The sequence below is a fragment of the Aspergillus nomiae genome (genome assembly GCF_001204775.2).
Source record: "Aspergillus nomiae NRRL 13137 chromosome Unknown contig00126, whole genome shotgun sequence".
Taxonomy (NCBI): Eukaryota; Fungi; Ascomycota; class Eurotiomycetes; order Eurotiales; family Aspergillaceae; genus Aspergillus; species Aspergillus nomiae.
In genome coordinates, this window is record NW_015378181.1 from 62,702 (window position 1) to 75,090 (window position 12,389).

General features: G+C 47.0%; 2 protein-coding genes across 2 annotated transcripts; one reads left to right on the top strand and one right to left on the bottom strand.

The window, feature by feature from the left end:
- Positions 1–1,985: 1,985 nt before the first annotated feature.
- ANOM_006597 (phosphatidylserine decarboxylase family protein) lies at positions 1,986–3,437 on the top strand (the record flags this gene model as incomplete). Its single annotated transcript, XM_015551853.1, has 1 exon — positions 1,986–3,437. The coding sequence occupies one exon, from the start codon at positions 1,986–1,988 to the stop codon at positions 3,435–3,437; it is 1,452 nt and encodes a 483-aa protein (XP_015407073.1).
- Positions 3,438–3,785: 348 nt separating this feature from the next.
- On the bottom strand, positions 3,786–7,057 carry ANOM_006598 (uncharacterized protein; the record flags this gene model as incomplete). The annotated part of the gene is made up of 8 exons (XM_015551854.1): positions 3,786–3,863; positions 3,938–4,009; positions 4,067–4,117; positions 4,185–4,487; positions 4,548–4,975; positions 5,064–5,319; positions 6,433–6,746; positions 6,799–7,057. 8 exons carry the CDS (start codon positions 7,055–7,057, stop codon positions 3,786–3,788), a joined length of 1,761 nt encoding a protein of 586 aa, XP_015407072.1.
- Between the last annotated feature and the right edge of the window lie 5,332 nt (positions 7,058–12,389).

The window sequence follows — 12,389 nt, forward strand, 5'->3', positions numbered from 1 at the left end:
CTGTTGAGGTCCATGATATTGTCCTTATGTACTCTCTTGATTTTAGCTGCTCACTTTCCTCGCTGGCATATTGATACAGTCATAGGTGTTGTAGCGAACCGCCATATTTTAGCTCTAATTCTCACTATCAAAAGATATAATTTGCCAAGGAGTGAGCATATACGCTAGTCCATGCTTGAAAGGCCTACGGGAAGATATTGGAAGATTTTTGCGACACTTCATAGGCCCAGCCATACCACAGGGAGTGGCTGCGGAGTAAAATAACAATAAGAAGAAAAAAAGGATAACGACGACAGCCACTGCTGAGGGGCAAGGGCGCTTTGACATCCTGTGGTCGCTTGAAGAGTTCTGCTGGGTATTAAGCGCCCCTGGGTGTCTTATGCAAGCGTTTACTTTACTTATTTACAGGCACAAATAATACCCAGCGCAATCGCCAAGGTACTCACGGTTGCGGAGCTAGAAGGATGAATTGGATATCTGCCGCAAGCGGTCGTGTTAGTCGAGACGTAAATAGAGATACAGGATGGCCCAAGCAGAGGGCATCATATACCGTGCGGTGACAAGAATATCTAATACACGAAATCCGTCTTATTGGGATGATGATCAACCATTTCAATCTGGTGTACGGTTCTCCAATGCTCTACACGTATAGCCCCTCACGAGGGCTGAAACATACATAGCCCTAGCTTGAATACAGCCATATAAGTAGACGAAAGACCACGGGGCAGCGCTACTAGGCAAACGGGAGTAAGCATATGCTGTCGAATTGTAGCATTCAATCAGGCAAGGATGCCCTTCGTCGAGACCCGGAACAAGTTTCCTTCCACCTGGAATGCAGCAAAATGTAGCCATGAACGGCCATGTCATCACACAGATTCCAATCAGGTTAGGTGCATTCTGTTGGTGTGGTGTACCCTGTCAAGAGGAGTATTACAGTGTCCAATAAAACGTTCCTTGGCGGGCTTGCATGCATCCGACACATCACTCCATGCTTGAATGCCTGGCCGAACTGAAAGCGTGGGGACGTAACCGTCATACCATTCGGCAGAGAGCTGGATTGCATTATTGCTTTCGTTGGAAGCTGCATGTCTTGCATATTGAGGGGTTTTACCCCGTATTCTGTTGCTGGTAGTGTTGCATTTGCAAAAGTACCATGACTTAAGAGCTGCTTCTCAGCTGACCTTTGGCCCACCTGTAAGTGGGGAAGAAAATACCTATGATTTATTACTTTGGAAAGTAGCATGAAGGAGAGGCATTTAGTTTATGGATGTTTCCATACCAAGCGCCGTGCTGCATCATCGGAGCGACGACTTGACTACCTATACCCGCCACCCACTGTTTGACTTCTTTTATAGGTGACGATCCCTGTAATAGGTATCCACGACTTGAATTACCTATGGATGGGTTTTACAAGTCGCGAGTCTATCTAATATTGCATCGAGCCTAGAACTCAGGCCATAGCTATAACTGAGCAGCCACATCTGAGCCCAAGGCAGGATTGCTGAACTCTTTCGTGGAGGGCCCACGCCTTGCATTTCCCCTAGCCGGAGACAAGGTATGCCACACATCGAATATGAGAAACCAGACTTGCGGCCATCTAGACCTTTATTGTCTTGAGCGGGGAACACGACCATGATTCGGAACTTGCGGAAGTGCGCTCTCGATTAACGTCCATTGGCTTGCCATATTGGTTCAGATCATGGAGTGTACACCAGGTGTGCTTTTGCCCGAGGGCCGTGTCAATCACGGCATGACTTGACGGAAAGCCCTCCTACCTTGAGGACCGGTCAACGTCACCAACCAAATCATGTTAATGAGTACATAATGGAAACTGAAATTGATGCACTTTTAGCTCGTGCGGTAAGGGGGCCTGGCTATAAGTACTCAGCAAAGCTCACCCCTAATCTGCTATCTTAACAGCCTTCAAACTGAATATTCATTCTCATTGAGCATCGAGCCAGATTTTCATAGCAATCCCCAACATCATGCAGTCTGTCAGGTACATACCTACCTATATCCAGCGTGCCCCAGGAGCTCCGGCTACGGGCAGCTCCCTTCATAGCCATGGCCATTGGATGCCCGAAAACGTCGAGCTCCGTCGAGCCTGGCTTGCAAGCTTGCTCGACAAGACCAAAGCAGAAATCCCCAAAAAGCTGCGCAACGAGGAGAACCCAGTTGAGACTTTCCGAAAGCTGATCGAGGACAACTCGACCATTTACATGCTGGCCCATTCCATGTTCGAGGAAATTCCCGAAAAGGCGCCGTACGATAGGGATCCGACCACTCTGAGGAAGCAAGTCCGGAACTACAAGACCATGCTGTACCTCTTCAATACACTCCTCACTGAGGTGCCAGAATACTTTCTGAAAAACAATCCAAATGTACCCAGCGGCCTCATTGGCTTTCCATTCAACATTATCGTTGACTGGCCCATGGGTACACCAAGCGGACGTCAATTCTTCTTGGACGAGAGAGTGAATACGTGTCTCAAGAAGATTTTGAACAAATGGAATGACTTCCTCAAAGACCCTACAGCTGGGGGTAGGGGCGATAAGGGTGGCAATCAGGCTCTGATCAATGCTGGATGGAGCTCCGACGAGGCGATCCGACAGCTGCAAGACAAAGCGAATGAGGCCACCCCCAATGAGACGCCAAAGACGTTCGACAAGATATTCGAGTATCCCTCTGGAGGTACTCAAGCGACCTTCTACAACTATGCATGCTGGGATGATTTCTTTACTCGGAAGTTCAAGGAGGGTGTTCGTCCCGTAGCTAAGGCGGCTGTCGTCAACGCCTGTGAATCATTCCCTCTATCATTCGATACTGATGTGTCGCGCCGCAACACTTTCTGGCTTAAGGGCACACCATACTCGCTCCACGATATGCTAGGAGGAACGCAAGACGACAATGTTTCGTCCTATGTTGACAGCTTCGTCGGCGGCTCGGTGTATCAAGCCTTCCTGAGTGCCGACTCCTACCACTGCTGGAATGCTCCAGTTACCGGTGTAGTTAAGTATCGCAGCCTGATTGATGGAACCTACTTTGCCGAAACAGCTGCTGCAGGATTCGGAGGGTCGAGTGGTCCTGATCCGGCTGGTCCAGACGTATCCCAGCGTTATATCACTCATATAGCTGCGCGAGGTGTTCTCATCGTTGACACCAATGTCGAAGGCGGGGCAAACATTGGGCTAGTTGGATTTGTACCCGTTGGAATGTCCGAGGTATCAACCTGCGACTGGTACCCAGTTACGGAAGTAGGAAAGACTATCACTCAGGGAGATGTCATTGGGGCTTTCCATAGTGGTGGATCTACTCACTGCCTTATCTTCCAGCGTGAAGCTGTTAAGAAGCTGGAATTCATTCCCAAAGCACAGTACCCTGAGATTGCGACGACCAATCTAGCTGTGAATAGTGAGTTGGCTAGTCTCATCTCTTGAGATATTCGTCTTTACTTCCCTCGACGTGCGCTGTCGGTCTTCTCGGGGGGCACGTGATTCTGGTTATAGTTTGTGTTGTTCTACTGCCACCGTCCGTGTGACAAGAGACTTACCAGTTTATTCCTTTAAGCCCTAGCTTCACAAATTACTAAATGATGATACCTACTAGGACGATGTCCTTGGGACCTTAGGTAGATGTGTAAATAATCAACAACCACATACTGTGGGGCTTTTTATATACTTAAATCCCAAGATAAGCACCTCTGTTAAGGCCGATGATATATTCCACATCCGTTCTTCTGTAGGCATCCCGTCAACAGCCAGATTATCCAAAGTGGCATTCTGTCATTAATGTTCCCACACTAAAACAGGTTTCACTGTGGCTCCCTCCTTCATACCTTGTAGGGCTTGTTCATATTCAGCGGCCTAAGAATTGCAAAATTGTGTCAGCAAATACCCGAGGTGTTGCTCCAGAATGACAGACAAGTAGGGCCACGAACATCAAAATACTGAACTAGCTGGTCGATGGGGAAGCGGCCTTCGCGATACCATTCAATCATTTGTGGAATGGCCTTTGTGGTTGTCAGCATTGGGATAACAGCTTAAAATGTACAAGAGTGTTCTCAAACCTTGCTGGGAATGCTATCACCTTCAATACATCCCATTACCGAGCGACCGGACTATCATATCCCAAGAAAAATCGTTAATCTTGAAAGGGATCTGGATAGATACTCGTTATTAACTCACATTTATATGTTGCACGACGTCAATGTTAAGCGCATATCCTGAGGGAGGCACCCCTACGAGGACCAGTTTGCCTCTTTTATGTGTAGCCTGGAGGCCTTGTTCAATGACAGTTGGAACACCTGTGGTGTCAATTACAATGCTGACCCCGGGGAAGGATAGGTCGCAAACAGCATCCTTCAAGCTTTTTCCATGAAGGCTCGCTGTGTTAATAGTATGTGATGCCCCTAGTCTCTTAGCCTGTTCGAGGCGTGTGCCAACCCTATCGACAGCAATTATCGCTTTGCATTCACGTATTTTAGCGGTCTGTCAATGTTTTCGTCAGTTCGATATTGCGGCTCAAAGCAGAACAGAGCAAAGACACACCATAAGCGCCCCCATCCCAACAGCACCCAAGCCCAATATCATCACAACGTCATCTGGGCCAGCTTCAGAAGTGTTCAAAACGGCGCCCATTCCAGTTTGGAATCCACATCCCAGTGGTGCAAAGAGTTTGAGCTCGTCCTCGCTCCTGAGAATATCTTTGACGTTGAGAACGCTGGCCTCGCTGACTACACTATGTCGGGCAAAGCTCGACTGACCAAAGAACCTCGACCAAGGCTCTTCCCCAGCTTTCCGAATTTTCATTTGCCCCCGGCGTCCAACGTAATTCTCCCCAGCGAACACATCGCAATAGGCGGGATGCGAGCTCTGACACGCGTCACACGATGAACAGGAGTAGTAGGATAGTAGGACTGGATCCCCGACCTCGACGGACTTGACATTCGGGCCCAGTGCGCGTACAATACCGGCGCCTGTGACCAAGTTAGTATGGATATAATTGTATCCCGTTTCTCCATCAATCTCATTCATGGTCCCGTATATACACGGGTTCTGAAATACCTTCATGTCCCAATACCTTGGGATACTGGATTCCAATTCGTCCAGACGGTACCGATGAGAGAACTATATCCGTATGACAGATGCCTGTCGCATGCATTTCAACCAGAACTTCGCCCTCGCCAGGTGTATAAACCTCGACCTCCTCCATCGCCCAGTTTATGCTCTGCGGCTGCTCGGGCTCCCGAGCAACGATGGCGGTTGTAGCAATCATTGTTGTGATGAAAGGCGCCCTCGCAGTAGTGGGTGGTCGACGAGCCTAGGATGGCTTTCGTGTTAGATTAAACCAGCTAGTTGTCTTATAAATAATGCCAGCTTTCACATGGCGTGATGTTTCGCAGGTAAATAGATGGCTTTGGCTCGGTGATATATTCCGCGAATCGCTGCTTCCCCCGCACCGCTATGCCAAACACTGATGAAGCTTAACTTTCTTCCTACCTCGGGCCGATGCCTAGGTTGGAGGTTTGTCCACCCCAAGCTGTGTATAATCAGGTAGTGATCCGTTTCGATATGTTTACAACCTACGGTGGCTTTAAACTTGTTCGCCTATTCGTCATGCATAGCAATTGGGTTTGGAAAGGGAGTGGCCGTATTTTCTTTTTATTCAAGGCTACTAATCTTATAGTTAGTAGCTTCTGTAGTCCTACATAGACCAGGTATCTTCACGATTTATATAAAATAATATATTATTGTTCTACGGTTGATTACTTCGAGACGTTTTCATTCTTCGCGTAGATACAGCGAGTCTCAGAAATGCCATATGAAGAGGGAACCCGTGGTGCTTCCCACGGCTGTAGCATAATCTGGGGACTCAGCATAACGGGAACAGGATATTTGATTGTTGCATGTTGCCATTGCATGAAAGAATTGAATAAATACGAAAGAAAAATCAAAAAGATTGAGGCCGTCAAAATTAAGGCCTAAAGCTTAGCCAGGGGTCATTGTACAGTTCACTAGCCGTGGCCCGATCTGCTGGCTCCCAGCGCAGCATTTTGCCCACAAAGCCAAGGAAGAGTCTTTTGTCTTCTCCTTGGAGGAATGGTGTACGGTTTGAAAGATTAAACTCTTCAGGCGGGACTATCCCTGGATGGTTGAACTCTCCTAAGTAAACAGTTAATTACCGCCGAAGGTATTGAAGTGGCAGAGAGTATACCATGGCTGGAGAAGAGTTCGGAGCAAATGCCTTTGTCTGCCCTCTCCAGTAGCTGCAGCGGAGGTGGACCAAGTACCCGTATGATTTGAGCTATATGTTCTGCTCGCGAATATTCTGGAGTCCAGTCCATCAAACAAGATATCATCCGCAAGAAGCTGCCACAGCTGTATAGGAGCACGATATTGGTAACTAGTGCAAGTATATTCATCAGGGCCATACCATGGTTCCCAGGTTCCAAATATCTGCACTATATGTCCATGTTGTTTTTAAAAGTACCTCTGGTGCACAAAATGGTTGAGGCTGAATATCATGGTTATGAGGCTTAGAGGTGTTGCCAAAAACAGCCGCACTGAAGTCGCTAATTTGATCTAATCCCATCCCTTTCCTCAGATGCCCGAAATCGGGACGGGACTGAAACACGGGATGGCCATCATTATCCCAAAACGGGGCAGGATTGCGTTCTTGTTCGCGAACATATTTCTCAAGAACATCAGAGTCTTCGAATCCCACGAGAAGGTTATGTGCCTTAAGATCTTTGCCATGATTAGAGAGAGGATGCTCGGGGAAAATTGGGAAAAAGTGTACCTGTGTGTATAATACCGCACTGGGAATGCAGAAAATCTAGGCCCTGGAGCACTAATTTCAGAAATGGCTTTAGGACAGCTGGAGGCACACCGTTGCTTCCAAGGTGCTTCCCCAGAAGCCAGAGTGGTTCACTTAATGGTTCATATACCAAGCACAAGTGCTCTCCCAGCGCGCCTCGGATGCCAAAGGACTCACGGACAAGCCGAACGTATGCCCGACCCTCATGATTAGGCTGCAGCTGAGAGATATATCGAGACATTTCTAATTCTTCAGTAGCTGATCTTTGTTCTTCCTTGCCGCAGTTCGTAATTTTCAACCTCACATAAAAGAAGCATGAAGGAATAAGCGAATCGACCGAGTTGTGTCCTTTGCTAGCCAGACGGTAGAATTAGCACCCCAACCAAGCTTTCAAATGATACAGTATCGCCTAGCTAGGGTCTCTCCAACACGAGCTGGATGATATCTTTTGGGATCATAACCTGGCTTTTGATTCTCTTCTCCCATGAGGGAGACGTGGCGCGAGAAAGAAGTCTGAAACTAGAAACTGATGAAATATGGCGCGTTAATTTTGCAGGAGGCCGATGATAAGTAGGCATTTGGAATTGATAACGCGTCATGGGTTGTACCCAAGTTGATGTTGACAGACCAGCCAACGGCTATTGTTTTCCAAGAGCCAAATGCTAGGGATGGAATCTCACGAAGCTATCTGGAGGATATATGGTAAATTTATTGATTGCTCTATTATTATCGTAATAACAATCTGTCCTCTCCATAATCACGAAGATTTACTAAAGTTAAAAAAGAAATAGAATACTTATGTCACACAACTATTCAAATTACCAACTATTCATATATAGCTTGCTACTGGTGTCCTCACCGCCCCGTCCTTGGCATTTTATGCCTTGCTTTGCCTTCATATACGTCCTTATACATCATGGTAAACGTCGCCTCATCATCCTCCGCCACGTTCTTGCTTACTTTGAGAAGCCCGTTGTACTTGTTCTCATGGAAGACGGTGAGCATCAAACGATCTGTGTCACTTCCATATCGAATGGTCACAGGCGTGTTCTGTTTCACTTCTCCGTAGTCGGTACCATCGACGCCTCTAATATACCAATAGCCAGCCAGGGTTTCGGTGGAAGTAGGCAGCGCCACAGGGAATCTATCCTCTTTCCCATCCTTATCACCTTGAAATTAGAGGTAGAGCCCGGTCGAAGGGTTCCTTAAGGTGTATGGTTGACCGTACATAATCTAAATGGGTCAGATCACGTATTTACGCAATAGTGAGGCAGCATACCTTTGTGACGCCGTGCCCTTCAGGAGTTTTGCATTCCAGATAAATGCCATACTTGCTGCACTCGTCCACACCCTCGTGCAGCCCGGCAGTAGCACCCTTGGCCGGGACGTTTTTCGACGTTTTCTCCAGTTTCTCAATTTCGTCTAAAGTGATCGGTACAATTAATACTACGATCCTGTAGGGGACAACTATAGACTTACCCTTTGACCAGTCCGCTTTCTGGAAAGCTGTGAGGTACTTATGCCAACCGTAATCACCCTTGCTAGTTGTACGAAGGTAGAACATTCGGCCTTGTCGAGACTGCAATATCGGCTGGGCCTGGAGTGGAACTTTCGGATCTTGTACATCCTTATTCATGAGGCTCTTGACCTTTTTGTGGATCCCTGCTGGCGCTTCGAACTGGGCAAGTAAATTTATGATGTGTCGGTTGCCGGATCTCTATACTGTTTGGTAAGTTCTGCTCGTTATATATACATGAGATAGTTTTCAAACCTTGATGATTCTCCAATTCTGGTATGCGGCCACGGTGTGGCACCAGTCCGGGGGGCTTATAGAATTTGTTAATTCTTTGTATGTAAAGCCAGGTCTTCCCACCATACACGGGGCTTACCTATTGCACAATAGGGTGTTTCCACCATTTGCCTGCCACTGCAAAGTGCTAGTTAGGTTGCTATTGGAGTTACTCTCAGCCTCGTCACGGGTTCGTCCGTAACCGGCGCTTGTCGAGCCCCCGGCGCCCGTTGGAGTTTTGAACGAGGCTGCAGCTTGCACTTTCATAGAGAATTTGGTATCCTTCGCGCTTGATGCAGTGTGAGAATCAAATTCTTCGGAAGCGAACAGTCGTCCACCTAGTTGGACTTGGGTACTGAAGTATTCGCCTGCAGGAAGTCAGATCCTGGCGTTCAATGCCGAAAGAACACTGTTTTGCGAAGCCTCACCAAACAACTTTATAAAATGATCCGCTGTCTTAGCATCAGCAGCCTTTTTTAGTTCTTCTTGGCATCGCTTTGTGATTTCCAGGCTGTATTCGTCTAATCGAACCGTCACGCGAGGGAACTATATCAGTGTCAGGCAGCATCCGAATCTACAACGAAGTTCACAGACATTATAGGAGATGTTCATTTGGCTAGACTCGCCAGACTCGTCTGTTGTCGTTTGGTCGGTATTTGAAGTTTTTACTCCGCCGCTAAAGCCTAAAACACCACCAAAAGCGGGTAATCCACTAGGTCCAGGTTAAAAACATATTAGTGAGAGATGAGGGTATAGGAGGCCTGTACCCCGACATGGAGATATCAACTTCGTCAATAGCTGACTTCGAAAGAGACGATTGAAATTGGGTCTTTGTCTCATATATCGAGACATATGATTGGTCATCAACGAAGTAGTCTGGTATGCGAACGCTGGGCTTTTCAAGAGTCAAACCTCGATCACAAGATAACAATGGCTCGCCTCACCTCGTTTTCGTCTTCTTCATCATAGACTCTTCGTTCCTTTACTCTGAATGCTGTAGACCAAAAGTTCGGTCGTCAGAAATACGACAATCATATAGATCAAAAGCAAAAGGACCTACCTGGGTACGGAGCTCGAATCAACCCTACCGGCGTGCTCTTTCCATGACCATTATCCTGGCGAACGACGCAAAGGCCATAGCAAAGTGAGTTGTTAATTGTAACCGTTTTCCAGCTGGCTTGGTCTAGCTCTTGCGGCTTCCTATATGTTGTTGTTAGAGTAGCAGAACCACTGAGGGCAAGGGGAGAAAAAGAGGATCGGATACGTCTCAATGCTGTTCACAGCTCTCCAATCTGCCTTGTTTATGGATGACGAGATAGCAGGGGCTTTTGGAGCTGGAAGGTATTCTCGAGGAGCCTTATACCAGTTGATGAGTATTTTATTCTCAATTTGAGTTTTGTTATTATATATCACTCACCGGTAGACTGATATCAACCTTCGGGATATCGTCAACCTGAAGCTTCTGCTTTCGTCTGAGGTAAACGTTCGAGGCGTTCTTCGCTGACCCTTTTTTCTATTTATTGCCAGGTTAATTGAGCCTTTCTCGGATTTGCGGTTCGTCTGGCTTACATTCACATAATTAAGGTAAGCCTCAATCGTCCACTGATCAAGGTCGGTAATAGACCCTCCCTGCGCAGTGCAGAATGGCAGTTTGCAACTAATTGACTGTTAGTGCTATCTTAAATGGTTTAAAGCCTCTAGGAAACCAACTATTCTTTGTGACCGCTGTTCTTTATGAGGCCATGAAGGTCTTTCAATGACTTTTCGTTGATATCCTTGCTCCCAATTTTCATCAAGAATGCCTCTTCACTATTCTGGTCAGTGACAACAAGAAATACCAATGTTTGACGGTCGAGTGGTGTTCCATCAACTGTCTTTGTGCCTTCCCCTGTTTTTCCTACGTTGCCCTCTGCTATTTTTCCAACGTTCGCCTTGCCCACCACCTCTGAGGTTTTTATGGTGCCTATTTTCTGATCGCCTTCTGTATGTAGTAAATCCGCGTTTTTCGGATCCTGTTGTAAGGCCATTGGGGCGGGGGGTGGAACAGGTGATTCTTCACTGATGCTAGATGGCGCCTGTGATTGCTGGACGTTGGCAGGGCCGAGGATAGCCATAACGTAGGAAATATCAGGTAACAGCCCAGATAGGTCTCCGTAGGGTATACGGAGAAGTCCGCGAAAATTACAAGCACCACCGAAAGGGAATCACTGGGTTTACGTAGGTTCTTTGGATGGGATTGATATAATAGAAAGCATACATAAGACGGCCCATTAGGCTAGGTAGCATGTCGAGCACTCAACCTATAATTCCTACAGCCGATACCCCACCAGCTAGCTCCCATTGCGAAAAATGGGCCTGAGCCACGCACGACATTGGAGTCACCCAGGCTCCTATGGGGACTGCAACTAATTCGAGAAAAAATACGTTCAGCTAGGTAGATCATTCCTCTTTCTGTATAGGAATTCCCTCCCTGATTCGGCATCTTCCTTTCTCGGACCAACATACAGGCCCCACCCATTGCATGTACCCTGTATAGAAACAGCAGAGGATACAGTTGCGTAGGTTGAATAGCATAGCGTTAGCACTGTCAGGAAAAGGAAGGAATGAAGGGGGAGGGGGGAAAAGTACTACTATTGAATTCGAATAACTTAGTTAATATCATCAACCTACCAATTCCACACAACCTCAACCAGCTTCCGGTAGGTAGTTGTCCATTGGAGATTTTGTATCGATCCGATTCGATCATCACAGCACTTGCCACGTCAATCTTGGCTGACATACAGCCACTGTGATGACAGACCTGCCTTGGTATAGCCCACATACGCTCCAGTAGATTTGCATCATTGTACCTTACTAACCAGCTATAGGTACTCTACGGTTCTTTGATATTACAGCAACTATATAACCTGACTTTTAACGGCGTGTAAGAAAGCTGTATATGTACCATGATTGGAATAGCCAGCTTTGATATGTAAAACGTGTGGCTAGGCCATTGAACAGCGAGCTGATCTTAATCATATTGAATATTGGAGAGCTACGGAGTAATCATATCCGTGGAGTGGGGGTTGGGCTGGAAAAGGAGCCGAGAATTACGATGTTGCATAGATCGTCGTTCCACCTACATGAACTGCCCAATTGGAATAGCCCTCTAGCTTAGAACTTGTTTCAGTGTGGGCAACAATGTTACAGGGAGCAGAAATTACCAGGATTGCACGCAAGTAATACGGCCACTCGACCATACATCCGACAACAGCACCATATACAACCTATATCATGCACTGGGGTCTCATTTCTCTGGAAAATTATTTTTATTTTGACAATGAATTCCTAACGAATCATCAAGTATCACGACTCAGAAGATTACCCAGCAATTCGGAACCAATGCATACGTCTGGGGCTGATCCAAACGCGCGAAGGAGCCACGCACAGCCCAAGCCATAGCTGTTCCGGCGCTAAGAATGCGCCTGCAAATGTCTATCTATCAATGATATTTGCTGGCAGAAGTCTAAACCACCGCACCTGCTCGTCCAGACCCACTGTTCGTTGTCCTCGGCTGAAAGTGGGTCTGTTAGGAAGGGCTTGCCATTTGCTAACTAGTAATCAGCCCCTATAGTGGGAGCTAGCCACCTATGAAATGGAGACACGTCGGTAGTCTCTGTAATCAAAAGGCTCGACGATGTTAGCTTAGAGAAAACTGTGTCTGTGAACAACACAGTGACTAGAGCTTACTCCGAGTAGTGGCTGCCTGGATCACGGAATGTGTTGCCCGACTATGCAAGCTATG